Source organism: Athene noctua, chromosome 10 (genome assembly GCF_965140245.1).
Source record: "Athene noctua chromosome 10, bAthNoc1.hap1.1, whole genome shotgun sequence".
In the NCBI taxonomy this organism is placed as follows: Eukaryota; Metazoa; Chordata; class Aves; order Strigiformes; family Strigidae; genus Athene; species Athene noctua.
The window spans coordinates 19053288-19067607 of record NC_134046.1 but is presented as its reverse complement, the minus strand read 5'-3'; the positions used below and the strand labels follow the sequence as shown (position 1 = coordinate 19067607).

The following is a 14320-nucleotide window of genomic DNA, read 5'->3' as shown; positions in this document are numbered from 1 at the left end:
CGCTGGGCGGGGCGGGAGCAGCGAGGGGACGGGACGGGACCCGCCGCCGCGGCGGTGCCCGGGGAGGCGCCTGCGTTTGCCCCCCCCCGCGCCGGCGGGGGCCAGACCCCGGGCCGGGGGTGCTGGCGGCGGGGGGCGGCGGCCGGGTCGGCCCGGTGCGGTGCCCGCCCGGTGCCCGCCCGCACCTCCCCGCGCGGGGCCGGGGGCGGCGGGACCGGCGGGCGGGGGGGGGGGCGCGGAGCGGGGCGCATGCGCGGCGGCGGCGGGGGCCGGAGCGGCGCGGGGGGCCGGGGGGAGGCGGGCGGGCGGGGAGGAGGCAGGGCCGGGCTGGGCTGGGCCGGGCCGGGCCGCCTGCCTGCCCGCCTATTTGAGGGAAAGTAGCGGTTCGCGGGCGCTCAGTGCCGGCCGCCGCGGAGAGAGGCAGCGGGCGAGCGGCCGCCGGTCGGTGCCCGCAGCCCGCGCGGCTCTGCCCCCCTGCCGAGGACTGCCGCGCTCGTCGCACGAGTGGCGGCGGGGGGAGCCGCCCCGCGGGGCCGCCTCTGCCCCTTCCCCGCCGCGCCGTTAATGGAAACATGGCGATGGCGGCTCCGACCGGCAGCGCGGCGCCCGTCGCCCCGGCCCTCTGCGGCCACCTGGCCCTGCTGCTGCTCCTCGCCGCCCCCGCCGCCCACGGCTACAGCTTCCCCCAGCAGCACACGTAAGTGCCGCCGCCCCGGCCGGGACCCCCCCCACCGCCCCGCCGCCCGGCCCGGCCCGGTGGCGCATCGCGGGGCCGCCCCGGGGCCTGCCGGCGCGGCGCGGGGGAGCGGCGGGCGCTGCCGGTGCCCGCGGCCGGCGATGCGCCGCGCTGGATGCGGGCGGGCGCGGGGGTCTCCGCCCGGCGCGGCGGGGCGAGGAGCGGACCCAAAGTTGCTGGAAAGCACAAACTTCCCCGGCGGGTGCCGGTGTGCAGGGCGGCTGTTGAAGCGTTAATGTGGCGACAGGGGGGAAAGACGAAAAAGGACTTTTTTTTTTTTGTTGTTCCTTCGGCCCCCCCCCCCCCCCCCCCCCCCCAATTTCAAGCACACAGTATGGTCAATATGGTACCCACAGCCGGCCGTACCCACCGGAGTTGGAGCATCAACTAAGAATAGATGGATAGTTCCACAGGCTGTCCGAGCTGGCGGTTCTCCCTCCCCTTTCCTCCGGACCGACAGAAATTGGCTGTAATCTATTGAAAGAGAAAGTCGGAAAGCAGCTCATTTCGGTGAGGGGGTGGGGGACTGGAGAGTCGCTGCAGGAAAGGATATAAATAGATTTTTTTGGAAGAAAGCAAGCGTTTTGGAAGTTAATGTTTGGGAATATTTGCTAACACATTCAGCTCTCCTGCATACCGTGATAACCCTGAAGCCCTGTCCCCCTCCACACATCCATGCGAAATCTTGCCGAGATATATTTTAAGAGGCTGTCATCTCCGTTATGAAATGCTGAGGTTTGTTGACACAAAACTGAAAAAAAAAATAAAAATCCAGACGATTCAAAGTAAAGGCTGACACCGTGTCCTTACAGTCTGCGTTTCTGAAGGTGGGGGAAAGATTTCAATGACATGGAGTTAATAATAGCAGTGTTGTCCTTAACTTTGTGCTGCCCCGGTGGATGTGCGCTGCTTTATGTCACAATTTTCTTGTCATTTTTGATTTGCTTAAGAATAGAAATATGGTTTATATATATGTGTCACAGGCAGTATTTTTGAAAGCCTTTTAGATTAATATCTTTGATCTCAAAGTACATTTTTACAGGCACGTAGTCAGGCCTTCAAAAAAAAAAAAAAAGGCTTATCGGCAGAAGAAACTGTGTTGTTTATTTGGGAGAGCTGTAGCTTACCGTGTTAATATCTGGCTTCACTGAAGGCATGGTTGTTTGCACTCCTTGTTTATTCAGAAATACCTCCCATTCAGACAGATACGTTCTGGATTCTTTCAGGTCGCGTGTCCATATTTCTAAATATCTTTGACCTTTGGGAGCTGATGGGTTCCCTTTTCTTGCTGTCGTGTAAATAGAGAAATTCTTCAGAATAAGACCCTGAGAAATGTCTACCTACAGGGGGAGGAGAGGAAAGGGAACGTGCCGCTTCTCGCCCAAGTACCACAGCCTTATGGCCTGATCCAGCATTGCTCTCACATGAATAATCTTTACTTCTATGAGATCCCTATGGAAGTAAAGGGGATTATGTATGCGGTGAAGCATAGATAAAGTTTGTGGGGTGTTCTTGATATTTCAGCAGCTTTTCAGGGGTTGTAAGTTGTTGCTTTCTCTGATTCAGAACACAGAATCATATTATAGAATAAATCACTTCTGGGTACTGGTTTACAAGTCAGAACTGTGTTTTCTATCTAACTGCAGAAAGTTTTCTAAGAAGGTTCCTGTACCAGGAGAGACATACTTAAGAGAGGCGTATAATTTGTAAATAATGCATTGGCCTTTCCTTGCCCAGACTGATTATTTTCTATATTGTTCTAATAAACTCTGCCAGCTTTTTAAGCCAAAGCAGTTTTATTCCAGAAAAAATGGTGGAGTTTACTAGGAGAGATTTCATTAGCTCTGTGATCCAAGTGGGCCTGATCCTGTACAGAGAGAGGCAAGATAAGTGAAAACTGAACCCAATGGCAAAGATTCATAATTTCTTGTAAATATGGAGGAATGGTCCTTGAAAAGGCCACTAATTCTGTGTGTGCCTCTGATGGGAGGTAATGCTGTCTGGCTGCATCCGGAGAAGAGACATGGAAGGGACACAAGACCTCAGCCTGACCTGGTATCTTCTTGCTCGTTTTATTGTGCTTATGACCTGTTTTGTGAACCCAGAGAATAGTCATGGATGGATATTTGATGATGATGCACAATTGCTGGGCAGTAGGTTAATGCTGTAACATGTGGGCTGAAATGCCTCGCGAGCTCTGCCCTAGGGCTGCTGTGATTGTTTCTCGGGAAGGAAATATTTAATGGGAGTAGAGAGTGCAATGGTAGCTGGCACCAAGGCTTGAACAGCGCTCCTTAATTGACTCTTCCCTCCTGAGTAGTTACCTGCTTGTACCCTTCTTGTTTTTAAAGACCCTCGATATAACTTAAATCTTTTTGGAACGTTTGTTGGTCAGAAGCTGAGTTGAGCTGATGAGATGGGCTGCTAAATTCTTCCTGTTAGGAGCCAATTTTTTCCTACTCTGGACAATGCACCCTTGTGAATGATTCAGAGCATTGATTAGAAACCTTGTTTGTCTTTGGAGGTTTTTCTCTGTAAATCACTTAAGTCATCTTTCACTACAGGACTCTCAAAAAGGAGGCTGCTTTCTTAAACAGCCCCAGAACTGTTTCATTCTGACAGGCAGCAGACTGAATGATTAGGATGTTTTGCCTAAGCAGGGAAAAGAAGAAAATAAAGACGATTTTTTTTTTTTAGTATTTTCTTTTTGGTTACAGTTGTATTAATTATAAACAGTGGCTCTGTGTGTTGATTCTTGGTTCCGTCCCTGATAAATCGCTGGTGTTCCACATTATCTCTCTCCTCCTGGGTAGGATGGTTTTAATCATCTTATGCTGAGCTAAGGAAGGTTCGGCTCAGCCAGTTGTCCGAAGGGGAATTTCTCATTGAGATTTAAAAAGCAAAATCCCAGATTGGAACAAACTCATTGGGGCGGGCGCTTTAGGTGATGTCCACTGACTGACAGGGCTGCTTTTAGGAATGATCATGTACGAGAACGTGCATCTGTATGGTCAGCGGGATTAATGGCTGTGGAAAGAAAGGCTGTTGATTACAGTTAATTTTTCTTTTAAATAGTACGCAGGGGGATTCCTGTGACAGCACAGTAACAACCTCTGCTTGAATTTCTGAGACGTTAGGTATTAGATGACTGAGAGCCTGGTCAATCAGGGGAGTCCTGCACCTGTATTGCTGTCGCCTCCCGTTAGCGGGGATTTTGTGCATGTGTGTGCCGGACAATGTGGCTGCCAGTGCTTTCTGCCTGAAAGCAGAACAAACCCCCTCCTCACTTTCCAGAAAGGCTTTTTGTCACTTGAACTTGAAAGAATGTTTCCATCTGCGAGAGGGTGGCGAGCCATTTGCTTCTTGTGAGGAAGCAGGTGTGTGCAGAATTGCTGTGCGTCTGCTGGTGAGGCTTGGCTTCGTCGCTGCTCTGCAGGGCATCTGACCAGCCAGCCAGAGGAGAAAGGGATGTCTGCAGGGAAAGCAGCCTGGGGACCAGGGTCTGGTCCTGCCTCTCCAGCATGAGATTTAGCACTTCTTACATGCAGGCAGTAGTTTTGGGCAGCAAGCTGGAGGTGTTACCAGTGTTCCTGTCAGACAGCAAGCAGTGAAGGCTCCTGCTGAGAGCAATAAGGCCTAATAGGTGCCCATCACCACTGGAAGGTGGACTTGAGGCTGGATCTGCTAAATTAATTGCTCCTTTTAGCAGGTTTTGATTTGTACTTGTGTCATTTCACCCCAAATGAGGTTAATGATGCTGGTAGCGATGGCACATCTGGGCTAGCAGGGCTTGAAATAAATAACTCTATCAGGACTGGATGTTTTAGGGTTTGCGGGATACCGTGTAGAGGAAGCTCCTTCTCTTGTTCTACTGCCCACCTGCTGTGCAGTAAGAAAATCTCTTCCAATTACAGTTTTGATGCTTGGGAAGGGAACTTGTCTGGAAAGGAGCAGAGAAGTGGGGAGATGGCCCTGCTTGTCTTCTGCTACACTCGGCTGAGCAGAGAGACAGCTCACTGGGAGGGCAATCTACCCCAATGAGTGACTGACAGATAATATGGCTCCGTCCCTGTGAGGCATGACCAGCCTCCGTGCGAACTTGCACCCAGCAGAGGCACGAACACCCAGTGTCCCCGCAGCAGCCCTGTGCGGGCTGCGCATTGGTGGCAGAATCTGCTTTGGGGTGCGCAGAGGCACCGTGAACAGCCCAGAGGCAAAAGAACAGCCCCAGAGAGAAAACCAAATGTTTTTTAAAAGCCGTTTTCAGTATTTCTTTGGCATTTAAAAAAATTTTCTCCATTCCTGTTACCGTTCCTGAATGCTTTCTGCTCAGGTATTGCATGGGGAAGGGGCAGGCATCACAGAGCAGGGTATTACTGCTTTCTTGTGATGCCTCAACCCTACCCTGACTGCAGTGATCCCCTTCAAGATTGTGGTTTCAGAAGCTTGAGTTTTTCAATTGTATACATTTAAAAATTATTAATTTATATTCTCTTGGGAGAGCGTGTGGGTTCCCACTGGAATCAGTAAGGCTCCTGCACATAAACGTGAGGGTAGAAATGGGCTCGTGCTTGGTGTTTGACAAGCGTAGTTCAGAAGCTGCGTTGTAAAGAAGCTTTGTGTATGTTGTATGCATGTGTGCAACAGCCCTTAAAAGCTGAAGGTGGTTACATAGGGTCTAAATGGAAATCTGAAAATTTATCTTTGAACAAGCTTCCTGGTGTTTGGCTTCAAAAGCCATCAGAAAGGCTCTTGAGGGCTCAAGTGCTGGGGCATCTGCACGCTTTAACATTGTACATGTGCATAAACCATACAATTTAGACAATGCTTTTTTCAGCCAATGAAATACTCAAGTGGGATGAAATAAAAGAAAAAGTCATTACCAAGCAAAATACTTGAGTGAAATATTCAGCAAGAAAGGACAGTATCTGAATGTTTCGATATTTACTTTTCCAGGAGCCTCTTGAAAGCTAAATATGTTTTGTTAGCAAAATTATTTTTTCCTCTCTGGGGTGCTGGTAGTACTTTGTTGTTTTAGAGCTGTTCCTGTAATCTAGCCTTTATCCTCAAGTTTATTATTGCTGGATTGCACGGGGAATGGGGTTGTACAAACTGTTGTTACTGGAGAGTTGGTTTGTATCAACAAGCTATTGGCATAGTTTATCATTTGATCTTTCAGAGAATGCATGTGGATTTTCTTAATAACTTTGACAGTTGTCCCAGGACCCTTCCGATTCTGTCTCAGACATTATATTTTGGGCATAATATCATAAGGAATACAAGGTGTTTACCCAGACCAAAGGATTAATTCTTCTACTGTAAAACAAAGTGTTTCTCACATTGACGTGCGAGTGATCGGGGTATTTAGCCAGATCAGCTTGTGAAGGGGCTGCAGGGCAAGAGACACAAGGATCTGAATGGCAGTTAGGCCAGTGGAAGGTTGCAGTGTCTGTGGTTTCTCTATCTATTCATTAACTCTGGCAAGGTCGTTATTCTTGCCTGTGATTAGGCTCCCATGCTGCCTCTTCAGAAGCTGCTTCTCAGCCTGGTGGGGCAGTGCAGGGGCTGTTGTACAGCACACCTTCTCCCAGGGCCATCTGAGACTGCCTTCCCGGAGAACCAGGGTCTGGCCTCCTCCCCGCGCTTCTAGTAGATGCTGAGAACTCCAGAGGAGGTAATTGCTGATAGCAATCAGATTGGGTGCTAAATAGGGATATAAACCGTTTAGTGCAATAGCTCTGATGATGATAAAGCCTTGGGCGCAGTTGCCAAAACAGAAGTTGAGTTTGCATATCTGTAATGAGCCAAGTGCCTTTGTGCAGTAACGCCACTGAAGTGTGCGGAGTGAAACCCAGGAAGCACAGGATGCCACATGATTTTTAACGCTGATTTATGTCAAAAATCCCTGAAGTTCTTGCAATGAAAAGGAGATCTTGAATAGGAATGAGTGTCTTGCCCCAACCATGATCCTTCTTTCAGTGTCCATGAAGGGTGGCAATGGAGCTGCTCTTTCTGGGGACTAAGCTGGAGCTACATTTACACTGGTGGGTATCTCGTATGAGTACACTCAAACCCTGGGCAGACTTTGGATTTCCTTGGTTTCTGCTGGTGCCAAAACTGTTTTGCTACTCTGTCCTGCATTGACACTTGAATTCGTGAATCGATATGGGTTGTGCCTACAGTGAGTATGTGTATCACTGTGATAGAAAACCCGGAGTGATGGATTACAAAAGGCACGTTCATTTACCTGACAGAGGTTGTCTATCTTGAATTATTTATGAGGCTTCACAGCATGCTAGTAAATTTTGTAAAAGCAATGGAGTCCTGGTAATGTGAGCCTCTTCACTGCAGCTTCCGTAGTAGAGTTTTGCTGAGAAGGTACAGGACGTGGATGGAGGAGGAAGAAATAGGCAGTGAGTGGAGGGATAGAGAGACACTGCTGTTTTCATGTGCAAATGATGAGGTGTGCAGAGCAATGAAGTGCGAGTTAGTTAGATCATGCTGTGCATGGAAGCAAAAAATCTGTGTAGTGTTAGAAAGCAACTACGCTTCAGGAAAGCAGGTAGAGGGGAAGGGATGGGGTGTACAGACACAAGCACAGAGAAGGGTGAAAATCTCATGATCCAAATACTGGCAGCTTCCCATCTGTAGGAATGTTATTTCCAGGGGTAGCTTCTTTAAATGTATATGCTCATTTTGGTGAGGTTTTATTATCTGAGTTCCTCTAAATGGACCAAGCCAGAGTTGGGCAGGCTTTTCTGTTTGGCCTTCAGCATGTAGAGCACGTGGCTGTGGATCAGAGGGGTTTGCTCAGAATAACCTGGAAGATGTGTGGCCTGCAGGTGCACTAAGTCAGTGTTACCCACCAGGGAGAGCGAGGGCAGTGAGAGTCCAAGTCCTGGTGGCAGCATGCTGGCTTGCCTCGGTCCCTGCTGGAACACCATTTCAGAGCTAAAAATCAGTGATGCGTCAGACATGGTACAGATTCGTGGTATAACTGCCACTGCATACCTGATTTGTTGCTAAATAGTCTTCCCCACGCTTTCAGGCTTCTGAGCCTCTTGGCCTTCCAAACACAAATGAAGCTACCCCTTAAACTGTTAAATTGGTGGAAAGAATTGGAAGGAGTGTTGTATCCATTTTCACTGAAGTGACAAATGAGGATATGATTCTCCTTATAAATACGATTGCCTTTCAACTCATAACTGAGCTAGATCCTGAAACTTTTCTCTTGACACAAGCTGCCAGTCTGGTTTGCTGTCAGACCCTGTTTCTTCTCTAGTAGGCACTTAATATTCTTCAGTCCAGAAGAATCTCATATCTAAAGTCTGAGTTTGCATTCATTCTCCAAAACAGAAAACATAACAAGGGGCATATTTCAAAATATTTTTCAGAGCCGACCTTGTATAAGCCACTTACAATTAAAAAATGTATAAAGCTCTCACTGATTTAATTTGTTGAATCAGAGGTACTCTTGTATTTGAATTCTCATATCTATTAAATTTCATGGAAAAATATCTCTTCATTGTTGCCAATTAACACTTTCTCTATAGTATGACACAGTCATGAATGCAGTGCCTTGTTTGCATTTCTAATGTATGGTGGGTTTCACAGTCAGATTTTTGGCAGCTGTAACATGGACACCAGAGTAGAAACAGACTTAAGCCAAGCAAAGCACCTGATATTCAGCTTTATCAGGTGTTGAAGATTGAGTCAGATTCTGGGCTGTGAGTGGCTGAACATCTTTTTATTGCTCCCTAACAAACTCAGTAGACCCAGGAGGAGCCAGAGTACCATTTCCTCATGTCTGAGGTAGTCTTATAAATTAGAGGTCTCTACTAAGCATTCACTGTAGTGTCACATTCTTGGGATCAGTGGTGGGGGGCAATCTATTGTGTGGGCTCATGAGCTTCCAGGACCTCTGCAGGGGGAGGGATGCCTATTGCCCAGGTAAAAGGTAAACCTTCTGCAGCAGTGTCATGCATATCAGGGGGAAAAAAGGGTGGAAGAAACAGCACTTAATTATTCAAGACCTGCAAGCTGAAAAGGGTTTCAGGATAGTGAGCTAGGCATGCATCACAGCTTCATGGGCACTCTGCTTTCCCCTCCTCCCCTGCCCGCTCTGGGAAGGAGGGTAGATTACGTGAGTATGAAAAAAAAAAAATCAATATTTTTCTTTTCAAGCAGCTCTTAGTTTTTATTTATTCTGGGAAGTATTCATAATTGTTGATCAGTGACCAAAGTGATGACATTATTTTGCCTCCCACAGAATGACAGCACTTCCAAGAGCGCAGACCAAAAGAACATTAGCCCAAAAAGGACCCTCTCTGTGCATGGGCAGGAATGCTTTCATGCCCCTCCTTGGCTGCGTGCTGTGGGACTGCTCGTGATTGAGCCATTTTTCCTGTCATTGTGTTTGTTATGATGTAGAAGAATTTGCTGTTGTCAGTCTTGCATGCTGTGCTCTGCTACAGCTATGTTAGGTTTAAAAGCTGAGGAACTTAAAACATTTTTCAAGATACTGGGTCAAATTCACCCCTGATGTAACAATGCTATGGGATTATGCAGGGGATAACTTTCAGGCCTTTGTCTCTTAACTTTTAAGTATGGTGGTGGTTGTGGTTGCTTCTGATGTGAATTTTATTGAGAGATGGAGAAAAGAAATGTGTCTAACACATCTACTATCTGTTCATGCTTCGGTCCCAGTTTCTAAATAACCCCATTTAGCACCTGCCTGCCTGTTTGACCTGGCAACAGAAATATTGTGTTGGCATTTCTGACATCAATGCTGCCTTTTTACCCATCATCTTAAGGCTAAATTGAACCTTTCTGTGTCACTTGCTCCTTGCTATGTTTATTTGTTTTGATTTTTTTCTTTACTTTAGAGAAAAATCTAACCAGCTCTGTCTCACTTCTGCCACCTGCTAGGAGTTGGGGCTCTTTTTCATAAGAAGTGGCTCCTTCCACAGGTGAACCTCATATCCTCAGCTTCTCCCTGCTTCCCTGTGCTCCCTGCCCAGACACGAGGAATGAGAGAGCTGACAGCCGCATCTTGGCTTGAGGTCTCACATCACTGCTGTGGCTGCTGAGCTAGCTCGTACCTTCTGCCCCTCTTACAGCCCTGTCCTGACAGTTTGGCTGGGGCCATGTTTGCTCGAGCAGGCACTGCAGCGTTCCCAAGCTGGAGGTGAGGCTGCATCCCAAGGCTGGCGCTCTGCGTGGAGCATTGCCTGTGGCAACACTGGTGTGTGGGAATCTTCTTTTCCTGCCTTTCTTCTCTTAACACCACTCCAAGTGGAGCTTTGTGCTGAAAGCATTGCTGGTTTGTGCAGTTTATGAATGTGATTGTGTGCTGAAAGCAGCCTTTTTTATTTTGTAAGGGCCACTTAATAAATGTCACTGATTTGGTGACTCGTAGGCAACTGAGCACATGGCTGCCTTCTCATCGGGAAGTGGCTGCCAGACCCCGTCCTGTTCTCTGGAGTCACGGCTGGCTGGTGGAAGAGTAGGTTTGCCACTTGCCATAAAAAACATGTGGCGTTTTCATGGTAGCTTGTGTAGTACTTGACTTTCAATCTTAGTTAAATCTACTTATTGCTCTGTTTGTGCCATTTCAGTTATTATGAGATCCCACAAGATAGCATGAGGATTCGTGTATGTGAAGCTTCTTCCAGAGAAAACCAAGCAGCTGCAGAAATAAAAGGTTTAGTAAATGGCACCTGTCCTTACAGAAGAATATCAGAGTGATTGCGGTGTGGTGATGGGGAGCTGAAAAGTGACCTGCTATGGGCTGTGGGTGAGATGCTCCAGGTGGTGCATTACCTGAGGCCCATGTTGGGGCCACAAGTGATGCATATACCTGCAGTTTTTCTACTTAAAAACATATGCCCCTTGTTGGATGAAGGATTCATGTGCTTCAGGGACTGGGTGGAATTGGCGGTGAGAGTGCTGTTTCATCCTGCACCAGAGCAGCCAGCTTGCTGTATTGGGTGAACTGCAGTTTGTTGAAATGTTCTGAAGTTTGTGAAGCTCATTGCACAAAAGTCCAGATCCCACAATCAAAGCAAGGATGATTCTAAATATATAGTATTTATTTTTGTTTAATGTTCCACATTAAATTAACCTCACTTCCTCATTTGGCTTGGCTGCAATATTTATCACAATGTCTTCTCATTTGTTTCTACTACTATGATATTCAGGTTTGGTATTTATCTTCTAATAGTGTCTGAACAGCAGAATGCTTGCATTGCTGGCAGTGATGTATAGTTAATCTTGAGCACAGATAGCTGTGAGGAGTCCGGACAGGCTTCAGCTCTTGGTGGCATGCTTGTGAGTGAGGAAATTAGCTTGGGAATTGTTGTTAAAATGGCTCCTGTGTTAATCTTGCTGTGATACCACAGCTTCTGTCAGTATGTGGGTTAGCAAGATGCTTGTGGCTGAAAATGAGGGCAGTTTCTCACTTTGGAAGAGTCTCAGCAAAGACCTTGTCTTACGCCTTTGCTTTGAGGCGATTTACACGGAGGAATTTGGCCCACTTTTCCATTTCCAGGCCTATCTTCCAGGTGTTGTCTTATCCCTGATTGATCTTCTGGCCTACTTTCTATCCACTGTGTGTTAAAAGGTGATCAACCTGTCAGTCTTGGCTAGCATCAGGAGCAAAGCTTGTGTGCCTCAGGCTTGTTCCCTGGGGAGACAAGTAATTCTTTCAGGTGCCCCTTGAGGTTGTCCCCCCTCCCTGTCACTTCCCACTACTGTTTAAGTGTCTTGTCCTGTTCTCATCCTCCACTTTTGATAAATATTTTTTTATATTGCTTTGTAATAGCACTTGCACTTCCCTATTGCTCATTTTGCTGATGAAACCAAGGCTTCAGGGACTCCAATATGTCAGCAGTGGAGCTGGAATTGCAACCCAGGTCATGTAATTCCTCCTCTTCTCTTCCTCTGAACAAAGAATCCATGTTCTTCATTTTGGGATAAATGTTTCTTCTGCTATGTACTAACAAGACATCAGATTCAACTGCAAGAACAGAAATGTGGCCAGGAGGATTTGGACTCTAGAGGCAGTTTGTGTCCCTTTCTTTGGTGTTGGGAGAGTGGGAACTGTCGTTGTGGATGAAAAGCTTCAGGACACTATTCTTTGGCAAATGCCTAGACATCAAAGCTTGGTCAGTGCTGTTCTCTACAGTTAGGTGGAAGGCGAGAGGGCTTGCTGCCCAGTGATTAGTGCACTCAGCACTGGGCTTTTGCAGATTAAATGGGTGCCCTCTGCTGCATTAGCCCTACGTTGGCTGCTTGTGCTGTGTAAATTAGTCAGGCACCTTTCCCAAGAAGTGCTCTCTTTAAAATTGCATTTTTGTGCTGATGATGCACTCATTTAGAATTATATCTCTTGTGCTCATTGCCTCCTTGTGGCAAGCACTCACCAGTGGGACTAGTTACAGGTGAACTGTTGGGCAGTAGCTCCTGACCATCCCTTGGACGGTACCTGAGATATCATCCAAACATTTCCTATTCCCTGTGTGTGTCTCAGAGAAATTCTAGAGGCCATTAAGCTGGGTAATTTACATGCTTCTTGAGCCTGTGCCTAGGGAAATATATTTCACAGGTAATTTCAAATCTCTTGGCGTGTGGAAGAAGTCATTATTCTAAATAGAAAAGGGCTGGTGATGTCACAGGCCCCATTGAGAGGACCACATTAGGGACTGGGATTTTTCTCTCTTACGAAAAAGTCTGAGACATTATATTCATAGGGGTTTTGGATGTCAGATGTTTTGGGGTTTAATGTCAATACTCACTTAGAAAAGCAGAAGAGGGAATTATCTTGGAATCTTAGATTTCAGTTACATGTGAGCATATGTGTGTGTGAGGGCTGGGAGGAGACATACTTGGGGTATCCACAGGTGTGTGATTTTTCTGCTTTGGTGTTTAGTGCTTTCTTCCAAGGGCAAACATCAAATTTAGCATCAGGAGGTTGAGTTGCAGTTCTGACTCTGCTCCTAAAAGTCTGTCTGGATTTGAGGCTACTGCTTCATCCTTGTGTCTCCATTTTCCCCTCCTGAAAAAATGGAAGATATTTGTCAGACATATTAGGAGGATATGACAGTTTAATGTTGATCAGTCCCCTCAAAATGACATCTGATGGGCCATTGCACTATCTGTGCTTTAATTATGGTTGCAGTGGTGAGGGAATATGGACAGTAACTCTGAAAATTGTGAAGCAAGGTTCTGGGTGCACTGTTGGCTTATTAGCTTGAGACATCTGTCAAGGAAGGGGACACATCTGTGCTTAGGCTCCAGCAGAGTTTCGTAGTGACCCTTCCCCTTTGAAAGAGAAGACAGCTCGTTGCAGGGTGGGGCTTTCTTGCGCCAGGGGGAACTCCCAAAGGTGGTTGGCACAGCATCCTTGTGCCTTAAGGTGCTCCAGCACATAATCCTCCTTCCATGGGGTCCTCCAGCACAGGAGGCACATCCTTTCTGGTGTGAAAAGCTGGCTGAGGCTGGAGATGGGGAAATGGAGCCTGATAGACCAACATCCCGAATGTGTATAGCAAACTCTGCAGCATCATGGAGGTGGTTCAGTCACTTCCATTTCAATAGGCTTGTATCCTTTTCAAATGAAAGGTTGTATGTATATGTTTTTTCCCCAGGGAGGGTGCGGTGTTTGTCCCAGCTGGATGGGGAGGAGGAGAGAGCAGGGTGACCTGTGAAAGCTGATAGTTTCATCCCTGTTGCTGTTGTGCTTCGGGTGATGCAGCAGCACTGACAAAACTGAACTGATCTCCATTCTTCCACTGTCCCTGCCTCAGAGCATGTCTGGATGCCACCTTACAACAGGATAGGTCTCTCAGACAGCTTTTAGATGTGTATCACAAAGTAGTGAGGTAATGACATAAAATGCAGTAAACTATTATTTATTTTTTTAATGCTCTCCACCCCCACCTCTTTTTTCTTTCATTGCTGAAAGGGACTAATACAATGAAGAGCTTCTGCAAAGGAAGGCGACTGCATATGAAATAACAGGGTTCTGGGTGTTTGGCTGGTGAGAGATGCAATGAGTGAGCATTGCTAAGTGCTTTATAATAACAATGATTATAATGCTCTCTTAGGAGCCAGGAATCTCTCAGGTAGGGGGATGGTGGGGAGAGGGGTTGTTTAAGATGGGGGATTTAACTAGAATAGACATCTAGTGACAGTGACACCCGGCAAGCTCCTGAGGAATGTTGCATATAATGCTGCGAGAGACTGCTCCAAAAACCCCAGGAGACTTGGATTAACATGGTTAGAGGCTGAAGAATAATGGGAGTGGATGACCCTAAATAGCTCTTGTAGCAGGAGGTCTTTGTGTCAGAGGTTAAGGACATCTTTTCTTGGTAAGGGGAGAAGTTCTAGACACGGATTCAGCAGAGGGCTGACTAGTCAGTAGTCCCCTATCAGACTGCTTAATATGGCTTGTGTTTTAGTGATCACATTGATCGTTGTGTGCCTAGCCTGTTTCTGATCAGCTGAAATGTGCAATTGGAAGGATGGATGCTGAAAGCCCCCTTGTGTCCTGTGGCTAGTAAGAGTTGCACAGTGTGCCACTTT

General features: G+C 47.2%; 1 protein-coding gene across 1 annotated transcript in view; it reads left to right on the top strand.

The window, feature by feature from the left end:
- The first annotated feature begins 357 nt into the window (after positions 1-357).
- Positions 358-14320, top strand: part of CACNA2D2 (calcium voltage-gated channel auxiliary subunit alpha2delta 2) — a 226879-nt gene continuing 212916 nt past the window's right edge. The window contains exon 1 of the mRNA XM_074914169.1: positions 358-697. Coding sequence (XP_074770270.1) covers positions 573-697 — 125 coding nt within the window. The 5' untranslated portion in view covers positions 358-572. The remainder of the gene's footprint in view (positions 698-14320) is intronic.